This window comes from Chlorocebus sabaeus, chromosome X (assembly GCF_047675955.1).
Source record: "Chlorocebus sabaeus isolate Y175 chromosome X, mChlSab1.0.hap1, whole genome shotgun sequence".
NCBI lineage: Eukaryota > Metazoa > Chordata > Mammalia > Primates > Cercopithecidae > Chlorocebus > Chlorocebus sabaeus.
Window position 1 is genome coordinate 101,278,431 of NC_132933.1, and position 14,823 is coordinate 101,293,253.

A 14,823-nucleotide genomic window follows, 5' to 3' on the forward strand; every position below is an offset into this window, starting at 1 on the left:
ATTGGTGGTATGCATGAAAGCTTTTGATATTTTAAATCATAATATTTCATTTTTCTATTTATAGGGATTTATTTTCACATTTTTTTAGGTGTTTCCCAAGAAGATATCCATATCTACAAACAATGACAACTTTGGGTTTTTACCAATATATATCAAACTTTTTACTCTTTACAACTTATTCCACTAGAAAAAACTTGTAAGACAATATTTAATAACATTTTTGATAGTAGGCAGATTAGTCTTGCTCCTTATTGTAATGCAGTTTTCCCTAGTTGTTTAACATAATTTGTGTGTTTGTGAATTTGAGAACCCTGAGAAATATTGCCTGTTAAGTATAATTTTTTAGTTTTTTGTTTGTTTGTTTTTTGAGATGGAGTTTCGCTCTTGTTACCCAGGCTGGAGTGCAATGGCACGATCTCGGCTCACTACAACCTCCGCCACCCGGGTTCAAGCGATTCTCCTGCCTCAGCCTCCCGAGTAGCTGGGATTACAGGCATGTGCCACCACGCCCGGCTAACTTTGTATTTTTAGTAGAGACGGGGTTTCTCCATGTTGGTCAGGCTGGTCCGATCTCCCAACCTCAGGTGATCTGCCTGCCTCGGCCTCCCAAAGTGTTGGGATTACAGGCGTGAGCCACGGCGCCCAGCCTCTTTGTTTTTAATCCCAAGTGTTCAATTCCTTCAAATGTTCTTCCATCGTCCATCCATCTTTAAAACATGGTCAGGAGCAGTAGTGTCTCTATCGAGGTCACTCTTTTTATGTCTGTATTTTATAATTTTGTTCATATATGATCCACAGCATTTTGTCATATTACGGTTTAGGTAGTGCAGATATTGCTTGCGCTTGGGAATAGGATCATTTTTATTTGTGATTCTGGGTATAAGTGGAATTGAACAGATCCTGGGAAAGTGAACTAAATTGTTATTTGAAAATTGGACTGCATGTCTCACGACTACTCTCCATTTCCATATGAGTCCATTTCCCCTAGATAAAGGAATTATTTCATCAACAAAGGAGGCTTTCATGATCCCCCCTTGGCTGATGTCAACAGACTGCCAGTAAGAGAGAGACAAAGGTGCAATCAAAATCAGGGGACATCAGAGGTCTTCTCTCTACGGCTACTATGACATGAGGAAACACCAAGAATAAATGAGAAGGAAGGCTCTAGGTTGTTAAATTTTTGGCGATGGGATGCCATTTCCTGGCCAAGAGGGCAGGAGGACCAGAGACAGGTGAGAGAGCAGCAAGTGACCTTGCTGGAGTCTCACGCCGGGAGTCTTTTAAAAATCAAAGTGGAATAGGAAGGGATCTCCACGTGTATGGTTTTCCAACCCCCAAGTGGTGCTTATGAAAGAGAAAGAGAAGTGTGGAGTGTGTGGGGAATGAGAGAATGTCTTGGGCTTTAACGCAGGACTACTAGATGGGTGGTGCTCTGGTCTTTAAGGTGTACGTGCATCGAAGTGCAAATGGCTGCAACAAGGAGGTGAGGAGTGTACCCATGAGGAAACTGAGACACAAAGGGGTCAAGCAGGTTGTGAACGGGAGTTTAAGAAAAGCGTTAAATTACTGGCTGCGCCAAGATGCTCGGCAAGGTGGGAACCTGTTGAAGAAATAAAACTGCATCATGTGACTCAGCAAGGATGCGCGGCTACTCTGCCAAAAATCCCGTGGGTCGTTTTGACAACACCGGGGCCCAGGTCCCATGAGTAAGCCAGAATGGTTCATCGTGGAGGAGGATGATGACGACGATGCCCTTGCCTCTGTCGTGTGTAAAACGGCTGCGTGTGGGTTTCGCGCAGCGCGGTGAGGAGGGAAAGGAGAAACGTCCTGCCGCGCTACAGTCGCGTTTGGGTCAAAGGCACACGTGGAGGCAATCGGCCAAAGTCACAATGCGGTGAATTTCACGGTGCGCGAAGGAGGTTCCCGGCCCCCAGGGTTGCGGGGCGCCTGCGCAGTGGGCCCCAGGCGTCGCGCGCAGCGGGAGCCAGGAGACCCCCCGCCCCCGCCCCTCGCCCTCCGTTGCGAACGCGCACGTGAACGGGAGCGCGGACGCGTCCGTGAATGCGCTTCACCTCGCTCAAACCCTCCCCGGCGGCCGAGGGAGGGAGACGCGCCCCCGAGAAGCGGGTGGGCTCTGTGGAGAGTCGCGGGCTCGCGGGCGGCGGCGCCTCCTCCACTCTGGCGGGCCCGGGTTCGGCCGGCCGCCCATCGGACTGGCGGACTGGCGGACTGGCTGACTGAGCCGCCTTGCTGCCCCCGCCTCCGCCCGCGCCCCGCCCAGCTTCATCTCTCCCTCCGCTCCCCGGGCTCGCGGGCAGACTGAGGCGCCTCTCTCTCCCCGCCCCTCGCCTGGGCCCTTTCTCTTCCCAGCACCTCGGCTGCTCCCCGGCGGCAGCGGCGGCGGCGGCGGCGGCGGCGGCCCGCGCAGCAGCGAGAGGCAAGAGGAGGCTGCCTCGAGGATGAAGTGCAAGCCCAACCAGACGCGGACCTACGACCCCGAGGGGTTTAAGAAGCGGGCGGCGTGCCTGTGCTTCCGGAGCGAGCGCGAGGACGAGGTCCTGTTAGTGAGTAGCAGCCGGTACCCGGACCGCTGGATCGTGCCGGGCGGGGGCATGGAGCCCGAGGAGGAGCCGGGCGGTGCGGCGGTCCGAGAGGTGTACGAAGAAGCGGGAGTCAAGGGGAAGTTAGGCCGGCTCCTGGGCGTCTTCGAACAGAACCAGGACCGCAAGCACAGAACGTACGTGTATGTACTGACTGTCACGGAGCTGCTGGAGGATTGGGAAGATTCGGTTAGCATTGGGAGGAAGCGAGAGTGGTTCAAAGTCGAAGATGCCATCAAGGTTCTCCAGTGCCACAAGCCCGTGCATGCCGAATATCTGGAGAAATTAAAGCTGGGCGGTTCCCCAACCAATGGAAACTCCATGGCCCCATCCTCGCCAGATAGCGATCCCTAGTATGTACTGCTCGCGCCTGCACAGACTTCTGTTTGTCTGCCTCGCTTAAAATGCATCCCGCCTGGAGCACCTCCTGTGCCATGTGCAGTCTCACTGGGAGGAGGGAGGCTTCTTTTGTTTCCTTGGCATACCCTCTGAATCACGCTTGCAAACTGTCTCAATTGCCAGGCCCTGTTTTCAGACAGTTTGCACGTTTTTCAGATGCTTTCAAAATCGCTTCTTGGTTACACTGTAAAATGTTTCAGGGAAGCCTATGCCGCTTGGGGTTTTAGGTGCCTTAACTGTTCACCCTGCTTTTGGGGGGTGTTTGGGGGGGGGGCGAGGGGTGGGTGGGAAGTGTGTGTGGAGTGTGTCTGCCTGTGCGCCCTGTGATGTTTTTGGTTTTACATTTCACACATAGTCGTGGGTGAGCGTGCGTGCGCATTTTTGATACCAGCCTTGTGGTTTGTTTGGTAGTGGAGGCCTTTAAAGTCTGACCAGCTTGGTTGTGTGGGCATCTTTTAGTATTTTTTTTCCCTTTAGTTGTTTTCTCCTTCACAGCGTTCACCCTTGTTGTCAGGGAGGTCTTCTGTGGTGGGAGTTGGTTTAAAAGATCGGTTTTGAATTTTTAAAAAAAGTAGGAAATTCTACATCTTGTGCTCTTTTTGCACTCGTCACTTTAGCCTCAGAAATGGCATCTCATTTGCCTCTTTCAGAAATTTCTTTTTCTATTTGTATGTGTAGATCATTTGGTTTTCAAAAAATTTTCACAAGTGGTAATTTTTCACTGCTGACTTCAAATCGCTATTTCTCATGTAGATTAACCTTATTAAATAGATGATGGGATCTGCTAGCCAAACACATCTTACCAGAAAAACTGTATTCACAGAATTTGATTTCCCATGCTCAACTTCCAACTCCCATTGCTCCTTATTGGATACCATAGAAGATCCATGGTTCTCTGGATTTAAGTTCGCTTTTGAAAGTGCTCTCCCTCCCTTATTTGAATGTAGTGATATTCCGCTTAAACCTCCCTGACTCCCAGTAACCACAGAAATGGGATCTTTTATGGCGATTACATCCCAACTGAGTTAGCTTTAGTGATGTTCAGCTGGTAGAGAATTGTCAAACTATTAGGATTCCTGAACAATCTCTCTTATGATAGAGAGTAATTGTTTTGTCTCACAGGACAACCTATTCTAGGTGCAGGTGACCAGCATCTACATCAAGAAATTAACGTTGCCTGTAATCCAAAAACCTCCTACTCATTATTTTGCTCTCCTGTTTTTTAGTACCATAGAATAGTTCGTTTTGAAACTGTCTCTTTTTTTTTTTTTTTTTTGCTGACCCCTTGTGTGCTTTTTGCATTTTACCCTTCAAAACACTGAAATATTTTTCTCTATTTGGAGTACATTGTAATTTCACAAATAATGTATTTTATGCTGCTAAACAGTGGGTGCCATTGCACTTTCTAAAGAAATATGGTGCCACTGTTTAGAAAAGAAATCTTATAACAACACATTTAAGTATAGGTAAACAAAGTACAAATCTGTTTCTCAAAACATTTTCTGCACTGATGCTATCAAAGAGTAAACTAGAAATTGTAGCTTTTTAAAACTTATAACAGTTTTATTTTAATTACATGGTCTGATCAAATACGGAGTATTTTTCTATTTTTCTCTTAACAAAGTGATACATGTTGAATATATATATTTGAACCACATATGTTTAAAAATATTTTTTAACTTTTAATTCCAGGGGTACAAGTGCAGATTTGTTCCGCAGGTAAACTTGTATCATGGTTATTTGTTGTACAGATTATTTCATCACCATGAAGCACACAGTGTAAATTCCAAACAAATTGACTTTTATTATTCAGTCTAAAATAGATCTTAAGATTTTCCTCAATAAGCTAGTTATTCCAGAAGGTTCTTGTTTCTACATTAATATTGACCTAGGAGAGATTGTATTTTATGGATATTTTTGTGGATAAAATGTATTCCACATGAAACACTGTCACGATTACACTGGAGACTTAACTCGTACTTGCTATCATTAGAAGTAATTATGCATCATCTTGTTTGGTTCTTAAGTTATCTGACAAAGTAAAAAATAATGTACAGTATTCATAGTAACCCACTCTTAAGAATTGTGAGCTTATAAATATGTTGTGGTTTTTCTTTTTCTTTTTTCTTTCCAGAAACACTTAGAATATGTAGTGCTACTTTTCAAGACGTACTGTCAAGTGAAATTAACTGGTTTTTATAAAATATTCTCTGGAACTTAGTCTCATCAGAATAGTTAAGAGCGCCAAGGAGATTCTTTTTTTCTCTTCAAAACTAAGTCAAGAGTTTCAAGTTAAAAGCATTAGTACAGAAAATGTTTTTGAGAAACTGAGATGTGTACTTTGTTTACCTATACATAAATGTATTTATAAGATATGTTTTCAGAACAGTGGCATCACATTTCTTTAGAACAGAGGTGGTATATAGAAAATTTCTACCACCTCAGTGCTCCAAAATTTGATGTATAGTTGAGATTTTTTTCCCTTCTAAGAGTATTAGAGTTCACTTGTACATTATTTCTTTTGTGATAGCCAAAAAATATACACCTAAATTTTACAGCCCTGTCTTGATAAAGAAAGGAAAAAGAGTACACAGACAATTGAGGTTTGCAGACATGAATCAGAGATTTATTTTCTGCATGTTTTATAAATAGCTTACATTTTCAGCTGGTCAAGTGTTTTATTCTTGTGAATATATAAAGAGGAAACATTAATATAGATGCATATACTGGAAACGTAATTGGTGCTGTGTCTATAATACATAAATTTTTTTTCAAGAAGTATATGTGTATGTGTGTTTAGATACAAAATCTGTTGACTACACTTTAAAGAAACAAACTAAAGGGAAGAAATTAGAAAATAATTTAGTTGCTTTATTTGCATAGATTCATTTGCAACAATCGATGTAAAGGTTTTAAATTCTTTCTGTGATTTCATTTCAGAAGGTTAGTATAAGCATGCCAATTTGTTTACAGTTAGAAAATGTGTATTTGCCTGGCAGAGCTTTCACCCCTAGAATTCCCTTGTTGGGGGAGCCACCAGGTACTCTCAGAAAGACTTTCAACAATATTTTCCCGGTAGTGGTCTCTTGATAAGATAGCTATTAATACTAATGGTATTTAGCAGATTTTAAATATGTTTGGGCAAACAGCACTATAAGAAGTGAAAGTCACTATGCTGACTGTGCTAAAACATAACGCTTTTATAAGATAGAGCATGGGCTGGGCATGGTGGCTCACACCTGTAATCCCAGTACTTTGGGAGGTTGAGGCGGGCGGATCACTTGAGGTCAGGAGTTGGAGACTAGCCTGGCCAATGTGGTGAAACCCCGACTCTACTTCTAATTATTAATGAAGTGAAACTGCAAAAATTATCCAGGCCTGGTGGCGCATGCCTGTAATCCCTTCACTTGGGAGGTTGAAGCAGGAGAACCTCATGAAACCAGGAGGCAGAGGTTGCAGTGAGCCAAGATCACTCCAGCCTGGGCGACAGAGTGAGACTACGTCTCAAAACAAAACAACAACAACACAAAGGGTGAGCGCATGATGTGATAGAAACTACATTGGGGGTTTGAAGTCAGACAGATCTAGTTCCAGTTCTTCCTCACTGCAACTTAAACCAAGTTATCTAACAATCTGACGCCCACTTTAAAAAAAAAATCCATTGTTGGAGATAGTAAAAATAGATACTTTATAAACATCTCCAATGAGAAGCCTTTCCTGACCACCTGGGTTAAGAAACCGTCTTGTGTGTCATGGTTCGCAGAGTTTATTGTACTTAATCTATTTTCATGGCTATGTGGTCACTGAACTGAAAACTCTTTCGTGGGTGGGAACCAGTCTGAATTATTTCCATGAGTCTAGAGTCTGTAACATGGAATTTAGGATATTTTATGTCTTAAATGGTCACTCCTCTTTTACAAAACTTCTGATATGGCTGCTTTCCTGACTTTTGCATCATGGTATACATTGGCTTATAACCCCCTCAGTTGCTGATCCAGACTCATTGCATCTGCATTAGATAATTCTGTGGAAGTGAAGTGCTTGATGCAAAGTGATTGATGTACATAATAAGCTCTTGGTACATTTGTCAGTTGGAGGAATTATTAACATAAGCCTGCTAATTTTATGTTGGTTTGTTTTTCCAGATGAACAGCAAAGATGTTCAGGATTGTGCTGAAAGAAACATTGATGTGAACCCAGTGATCAATGGAATTGTCAAGTACCAGGTGAGCACTTCTGTGTTCCCAAGAAGACAGCTCATCTGGTTTCTTCCTGCATCTTGGGACACTCCTTCCCTGTCTATACCACTGACTCTTGCTCTGGTTGTTGTACTATTATACGTGAACAGACTCTTAATTCAGCACCTATAGCCTTTTGTTGTGCTTTTTTGATGTGTCTGCCTTCTTCATTAGACTATGATGTCTTTGAGAGCAAAGACTATTTTTCCTTACTCTTTGCATATCCTGCATCTGAGACACTACTTGAAATATGGTTGGCATCACTGAAGGTTCTTTGATTCAATTAATATTTTGTAATCACCGTGTGGCAAAACATTCCCCTTCCAATCTGGTGCTAGTAGAGTATATGCTTTCTAGGCACCATGTGTGTGGCTTTTGTGTATCAGGTGTTTCAGAAATATTTCAAGGCAGTTGTAAGATATTTGAGGACAAGAATTATTACTCCTATTTCTATGTCATACCACACAGTAGCTGCACAGTTTTAAAATTATACCATCGCCTAGGGTAATGTTTTGTAGAATCAGTCCTTCGTGTAACAACTCTAGTGTTTTTGTACTGTTGATGATTTGCTTAAAATTTTATTCAAAAACTATCACTTGCTATAAAGGTAATTGTAAAAATAAATACAGTGGACGCAAAATAATGTTGTGAGTTTTTATAAAAATAAATTTTAAAATGATATATAAAACATTTTTTTTTGCAATGCCTGCCCTAACCACTTCTTACACGTCATCTTAACATCTCTTTGAGGAAACAGTTTCCTCATTTTACAGATTTAACATACTGTATTATTTGATGCCAGAGCTAACAGGCTATATCATAGGCAGTTTCCAAAGTTAATTATGCCATTTAGTTTGTCTAGGTTTCTTTTGCCTCTCTCACTGATCCATTTGGCTGTAGTTTTCAATCCTTTTCTAGTACACACAGCTAGCTCCTTATCCTACCTGGTTTCTGCATATGAGAATGCAGAGGGCTGAGAGAGGGCAAAATTGTTGTCACTTGGAAAAGGCATTTAGGAAAGAGGCTGCCGTTAGAGGGGAAAAGGCATTTAGGAAAGAGGCTGCCATTAGAGGGGAAAACAAAATGAAGGATTTTTAAAAAACGAGGACTTGGATCAGCTGCCTCCAGGAGAATAACTTTAAGAAAATAACAAAGGTGTTTAGAAGAAATCTTATGGAGTTTGCCATGGGATGTGTGATATCAGCAGTCTTCTCCAGTTCCTTACAAATGACCCAAAGTGGTTCTAATATGGTAGTTTGATTTTTTTCTTTTACATTATAAAGCAATTGCATCGATAAAAACTTGGACTCCATTTTAGTGTGACACTCTTCCTCATGATACCAGTGAAATGTATTGATTGTGTCCCCAATTGTTACATAATTTGAAATAAAAACGTAACTTCTTGATTTATTGTTTTTTAAAGATGTGATATGGTACTGTGGTTATGTTGTTTTAAAACATTCTTATCTTTTAGAGAAGTATACTGAAAAATGTACAGGTGAAATGATATGCTACTGGTATTTGCTTCAAAATCATCTGAGTGTGGGATAATTGAGTGCATAGATGAAACAAGATTGGCCATAAGTTGATAATTGCTGAAGCTGTGTGATGGATGTTTGAGAGTTCATTATACTATTCTCTATACTTTTGTATATGTTTGAAATTTTCCATAATAAAAATTGAAAAAAGTATTCTTCACAGTTTACTTATAGGCCCCCTCTAGACTTAAGTGCAGAAGGCTGATCAGAAGACAGATGCACAGCCCAGAAAGATTCATTCCTCTTCTCCAAAAACCTAGCTTTTGTTCTTGAGCTAAACTTGTTTACAGACTGCTCTTCCCTTAGTGTGAATTTTTCCTTGCAAAGCCCCCAGTTCTACATGCCAAAGGATTTTATTCCCTTCAGTATGTCACACATTACCAGAACACTTTAAACCCTAATGATGGACATAGGTTTAGGTTCCAGTTGGGACACTCATTCTACTATTTACCTTTTCTTAAAAAGGCACTGAATATTTTTTTCTGATTACAAAATTAATTCATCTTAATTTCAAAAAAATTTTAAAATTTCAAAATAATAAAAAATGAATAAGATCTAGTATTTGATAGCACAACAGGGTGACTATAGTCAATAATTTAATTGTACATTAAAAAATAACTAAAATGTAATTGGATTGTATGTAACACAAAGGATAAATGCTTGTGGTGATGGATGCACCTTTTACCCTGATGTGATTATTACACATTGTATGTCTTTATCAAAATATCCCATATACCCCATACATATATATATATATCTACTATGTACTCACAATTAAAAATAAACATTTAAAAAATTATTACATGTAAAAAATCACACGATTCCTTTACACAGATAACCAAATTTAAATATGTAATTTCCAGTCTTTCTATTTACAAATAAAAATACATATAATTCAAACGAGGATAGCACAGGTGGCCTCATCCAGAATATTTCCAAATAATCCATGATCTTTTTATTGTTAAGCATACACCATACAGGCATCTCGCTATTCCTTAGAATTTTTTAGGCTAATGCTCGGCCATAATGGAATTTGTACTGCTTTTGCCTTTTGCACAAGTACAAAAAGCACAGCAGAAAACTTGGGTCTGAAATCTAGACCAAGCTCTAGTCACCAAGACCTAGTGCAGGGTGGAATAGACCTGTTTTGTGTTTGCTTTTGTTTCCTAATTCCCACACAGATTTTTTACTTACCAAGCACTGAGGCTGGGGACAAGCCATCAATTCAGATGGGGTGCTTTTGTAATAAATCATACAATTGCAGTGTATTGGCTAAAAGTAGGCCTGTTACTAGTTTATCTGTTTTCCAGAAAGTCGTCTTTGTCTTCTCCACCGTATCACTGCCTGCAAGCTCTGACCCTCATGAAGTTGCTGCTCCTCTGGGCACAGTGGTATCCAAGTGGTAAATAAGGATACTACCACTCTGGACTCAAAAGGGAATCCTGCTCTCCCTTTTCTACCTTCTTACCCCATAATGTGCCCACACCCTTCCCTAATTTCCTACAGCACCATCAGAGACTAGGCAGTGACTTTTAATGAGATTTTACTGAAGATTACCAGATAATGTGAGGGAAATGTAATACAAAAAATACAATTTAAGACTACCGCACAGTGTATACTAGAAGGGCCAGACACTGTAGGTTTTGTTGCTAGACTAGTTCTCTGACCCAGGCTGACTCCAAATGGCCTAGAGAAATCCGTCCATCCTCCAACCCCTACCACTACCAAAAACTGAAGAGTTTGCAATTTCAAATTATGGACACTGATATTCCCATACCTGAGGAGAGGGGAAAGCTGTTCTCTCAACTCAGTCTCCAAATAGCACTTGAGGTGTCTCAGACTTCTATTCCCAGAGTTAAGGCTATAAACCTGAAATCAATGAAATGAATCAAAGGACTAGAAAGTAAGGCTATAAACCTGAAATCAGTGAAAAGAATCAAAGGACTAGAATGTGGGTTGGGAATGGAAATTCAGTTTTGTCTTACTCAAAAGCTCATGCTCTTTAGATGAAGATGATGACAATATCTCATAATGAATTCAGTGGTTCTCCTCTGTACTGGATGGTAAACATGGAGAACCAAAAAGCCCATCCGTGGTCCAAGAAGATCCATTAACACTGTGACCTGTGTAAGCATTCACAACAATGTGAAGAAGCAGGCCAGGACCTGTGGGAGTTTAGACTTTGGGGCTAGTGCTGAGGGGACAGAGGGCTCAGGGCAGAGTTGGTAACAATTATATTTCTTTTATCTACTCATTCAAACTTAGACCTCATTTCTTGGGTGTTAAAAAAAGACATGTAGTAGACTGCAAAGTCATTCTTAGCAGGTGGTTCCAGTGGTGGCATCACGCACCCTAGTGGACATTTTAGGAGTTAGCTCAGTCCTAATGTATTTTTAAAGAAAAATTTATTACACTGTTTTCACATAAATTATTTGAGCTCAAAGTCAGATGGGGGCAGGGGAGGTTCTGTTAGCTCCAATTCAGATGAGAAAATTGAGTCTCAGCAAGGTTAGGTAAAATGATACAGGTCACGCTTCCAACACGGAACAAAGCTGGGATTAGATAACCAGGTATGCAGAATGCTGTTGCCATTCTGCCATAAAAAATGGCTGCTCTTGGGTGGGCGCGGTCACTCTCGCCTGTAATCCCAGCACTTTGGGAGACCGAGGCGGGCGGGTCACGAGGTCACAAGATCGAGACCATCCTGGCTAACACGGTGATACCCCGTTTCTACTAAAAATACAAAAAATTAGCCGGGTGTGGTGGCAGGCACCTGTAGTCCCAGCTACTTGGGAGGCTGAGGCAGGGGAATGGTGTGAACCCGGGAGGCGGAGCTTGCAGTGAGCCCAGGCACTCCAGCCTGGGCAACAGAGTGAGACTCTGTCTCAAAAAAAAAAAAAAAAAAAGCATAATGGTGTGAGATGATTTATATGTTGATTTGCTTCATTATAGTAGCTATTTTACTATCTATATATATCCCATAACATGTATACCTTAAGTATACACAAAATCTATTTTTAAAAATTTACTATTACATTTGATTTAGAGCAAGGAAAACTTTCACAGAAACATTTGCTGTCCAAGACTATTTACATTGACCTTTTTCTAATTCCGAATTAAATCTTAGTACTTAATATATGAAGAAGGGGCCTTCATCATGTTTCGATCGGTAAATTTTGAGTTCTTTAAGCTGTACTTTTCCATCTAGCTTTAACCTGGTAGATAAATAGTCAAGTATTTGCATTGATCTAGTGCCTCCATCCTTACAACTGTGCTTTAGCTGTGATAAAGCTATTCAGAACTTTAGGCCAAGAATTCTGCTACCTCAGGGTATGTGGGTTGAGCAAATCAGAAATAGCTCCTGTCTTTATGGAACTCTCAGTGTATTGAGACAGATTATACATTCCAACAAAATGTACTAACTATTTTTTATGATAGTGGGGATTCAGTCAGCTCTGCTAGCTCATAGTACAGGGAACTAATCTATATGAGGCAAGGGAGAAAAGAAAAAGTTTCTTGGAGGAAATGCTATGTAATTTGACATCTGAAGGATAAATAGGATTTAGCCAATAAAAGTAGTGAAAGGGCATTTAACAGAGAAGGAAGAATAAATGTGAGGTTCTGGAAGACAGATAAAATATGGTGCTTTGGGGAACAAGAACTTGTTCATTATGTCTATAATATAGTGTAAGGGTATAAAAGAGAAGAAAGGATCTTCTGGAGATGAAACTGATTGGGTAAGAAAAAGCCAGATTACAGAGAGTCTGATGTGACTTGTTCAGGGATTTGAGGAAAGGAGACAAGACCTCAATCCGAAGAGTAGAAAATTGTTTGCTAAGGGGCTAAGAGGAGGCTGTGGTAATAGTCCAGGTGAGAAATGATGGTGACTTGAACTAGGGTATTGACTATGTTGAAATAAGTAGATACATTCAAGAAATATGTGAGCCAAGCACAATGGCTCATGCCTGTAATCCCAACAATTTAGGAGGCTGAGGCAGGAGGATTGCTTAAGCCCAGGAGTTTGAGGCTGCAGTGAGCTGTGATTGTGCCACTGCACTCTAGTCTTGGCGGCCAAGCAAGGCTTTGTCAAAAACAAAAAACAAAAACAAAAACAAGACATAAGTATGTGGCATTTAAAGGAGTATAAGTTGTTTAATCGGATGTTGGAGATGAGAAAGAGGTGTGGATATCAGGGATATATTTTTAGAATATTTGACTGGAGCAACTGAGTTGATGGTGTGCCATTCCCTTAGATGGAACCTAATAGAGGAAAAATATAAAAGCGCCTACTTTCTGCTCCAAAAGAGAAGTGGTACTTTTAAGTCAGGAATCCTGTACTACTGGTACCCAAGGGGCATTAACTTGGAGATGTTCAAAAGGCCGGAGATACCCTGATGTGCAGCCTAGGAAGGAAGGATGAGCCAGAGATGCAGATTTTGGAGTCATCGGTGCATGGGCAGTAGGTGAAGAGGATATAAATGAGATCATCCAGTAGAGGGTGTAGAGAGAGGACAGGGAAGAGCTCTCTGAGAGGTATCTACATTTGAGGACTTCCAGATGGTTATGTAACTGAGTATTTCATATTTCTAAGAAAAAGAGAATGAGTTATTATTTCTTATTTTGGTTACTCCTTTTCTATTTTTTCCTTTTCTCCCTGTTCCCCACTTCCTGCTTAGCCCTTTAGAAATTCAATTATAACCTTTTACCTCTCTTCACCAGACACTTCCTACAAGGCAATTTCATCTAACTATGTGCTTAGACGCTCCAGTGTGGAGCTTTCTCCCACGAGGAGACTGCCACGAGGACAACAGTCAATTTACAACCCAAAGTATGCCTGCTACAAAACTCTCCCACCCAGAGAGCTTCAGCCACCTTTACAACCTAGTTCTGTCCATGAAGAAACCAACTCGACTGCCTGGTAGATGAAGCAACAAAGTGAGCATGCAGACCTCCACCTGTTTGCTTCCTCTCCTGCATGCCATTTATGCTAGTCCCCCTTTGAAAAGCATGCACTTTCTGCTCTAAAAGTGAAGTGATACTTTTAAGGAAGGAAGTCTGTACTTCTTCCCGTAAGCTAGGTTTTGAATAAAAGGTCACTTTCTTTATACCAGACCTCACTCTTGTTAATTGGACACTGTGCAAGTGGCAAGCAACTGAACTTGCATTTTAGTTACAGTTTTGGTGGCCCATATGGGGAAGTTCTGTGTGCCCTAGGCGATCCAAGCCTGTCAGCCTGGTTTCACCACTGGGTCAGGCGTGGGGTCGCCTGTGAGTGCCAGCTGCTCTTGGCTAGCAGACCTGTGACAGGACCATTAGGGAACTTCCCAGCAGCTGCCAGAAAGGCTTTTGTTCTTGGTGAACCTCCCTTTCACCTCCTAGCATGATGTCTGCTGCTTTCAATGCTTCACGGGTACAAAGAAAGTGACCTCTAAAGAAGCTAGCAAACTCTGGAATTAGTGAGTTACAGTGCACTTGACCACTTTCTGTCTCTCTTGGGATGCTGCTGGGGCCCTGCTTTATTTAGACTTGGCTGATAGTGACACCATTTCATCATTTTATACATTTACATTTGTTTGTATGTGCAGCACCAAAGGAGCATTTGCTGGGCTTGGACTCAGCTGCCTGTGGAGCCATTTGGAACTGGGGCGGGGGATTCAGAATCTCACCCAATCCCTTGATTGGTGATTCATTCGGAAGCATGCTGTTTGTTTCTATGTGTAAATGTATGACTTTGTGTATGAGCCCTGATCCCTTTACTCTCCACCTCCAATTTCACCCTTCTGACTATCTGGGAGAGCCTCCCACTTGGGGTACTGAGACTCTCTTTAATGGAAGATAAATGAGAATGGTGGGGGTAGTGACCCTGCACTGTGTGATGGCTGGAAGGCTCCCAAGTTTCCTTTCAGTCACTTTACCTCCTTTCTTTCTCATTCCCCACTCGTAAAACCTTCTTCCCCTCCTTTCTTTCTCATGCCCCACTTGTAAAACCTGGCTTCTGCGTGGAGGCCTGCCAGGCTATATCTTTCTCTTCTTTTCTGCCTGCTTTAA

At 41.6% G+C, this 14,823-nt stretch overlaps 1 protein-coding gene and 1 long non-coding RNA gene across 3 annotated transcripts in view; one reads left to right on the forward strand and one right to left on the reverse strand.

Moving 5' to 3' along the window:
- LOC140710872 (uncharacterized) overlaps nt 1-14,823 on the reverse strand; it is a 170,987-nt gene that overhangs the window by 41,127 nt on the left and 115,037 nt on the right. The gene's annotated exons all lie outside the window — the stretch shown is intronic.
- Nucleotides 2,000-8,928, forward strand: LOC103231992 (diphosphoinositol polyphosphate phosphohydrolase 3-beta). Of its 2 annotated transcripts, XM_007991739.3 has the most exons (2): nt 2,000-2,953; nt 7,145-8,928. In XM_007991739.3, coding segments are annotated over exons 1-2 (495 nt in total). In that variant the 5' UTR covers nt 2,000-2,459; the 3' UTR covers nt 7,146-8,928. The 2 variants fall into 2 exon arrangements, with proteins under 2 accessions (XP_007989930.1, XP_037850810.1); XM_037994882.2 differs by lacking the exon at nt 7,145-8,928 and having other exon boundaries at nt 2,349-2,954.

Excerpts from the sequence above, each read along its gene's own strand:
- LOC103231992 (XM_007991739.3), top strand. The coding sequence starts at position 2,460 with ATGAAGTGCAAGCCCAACCAGACGCGGACCTACGACCCCGAGGGGTTT.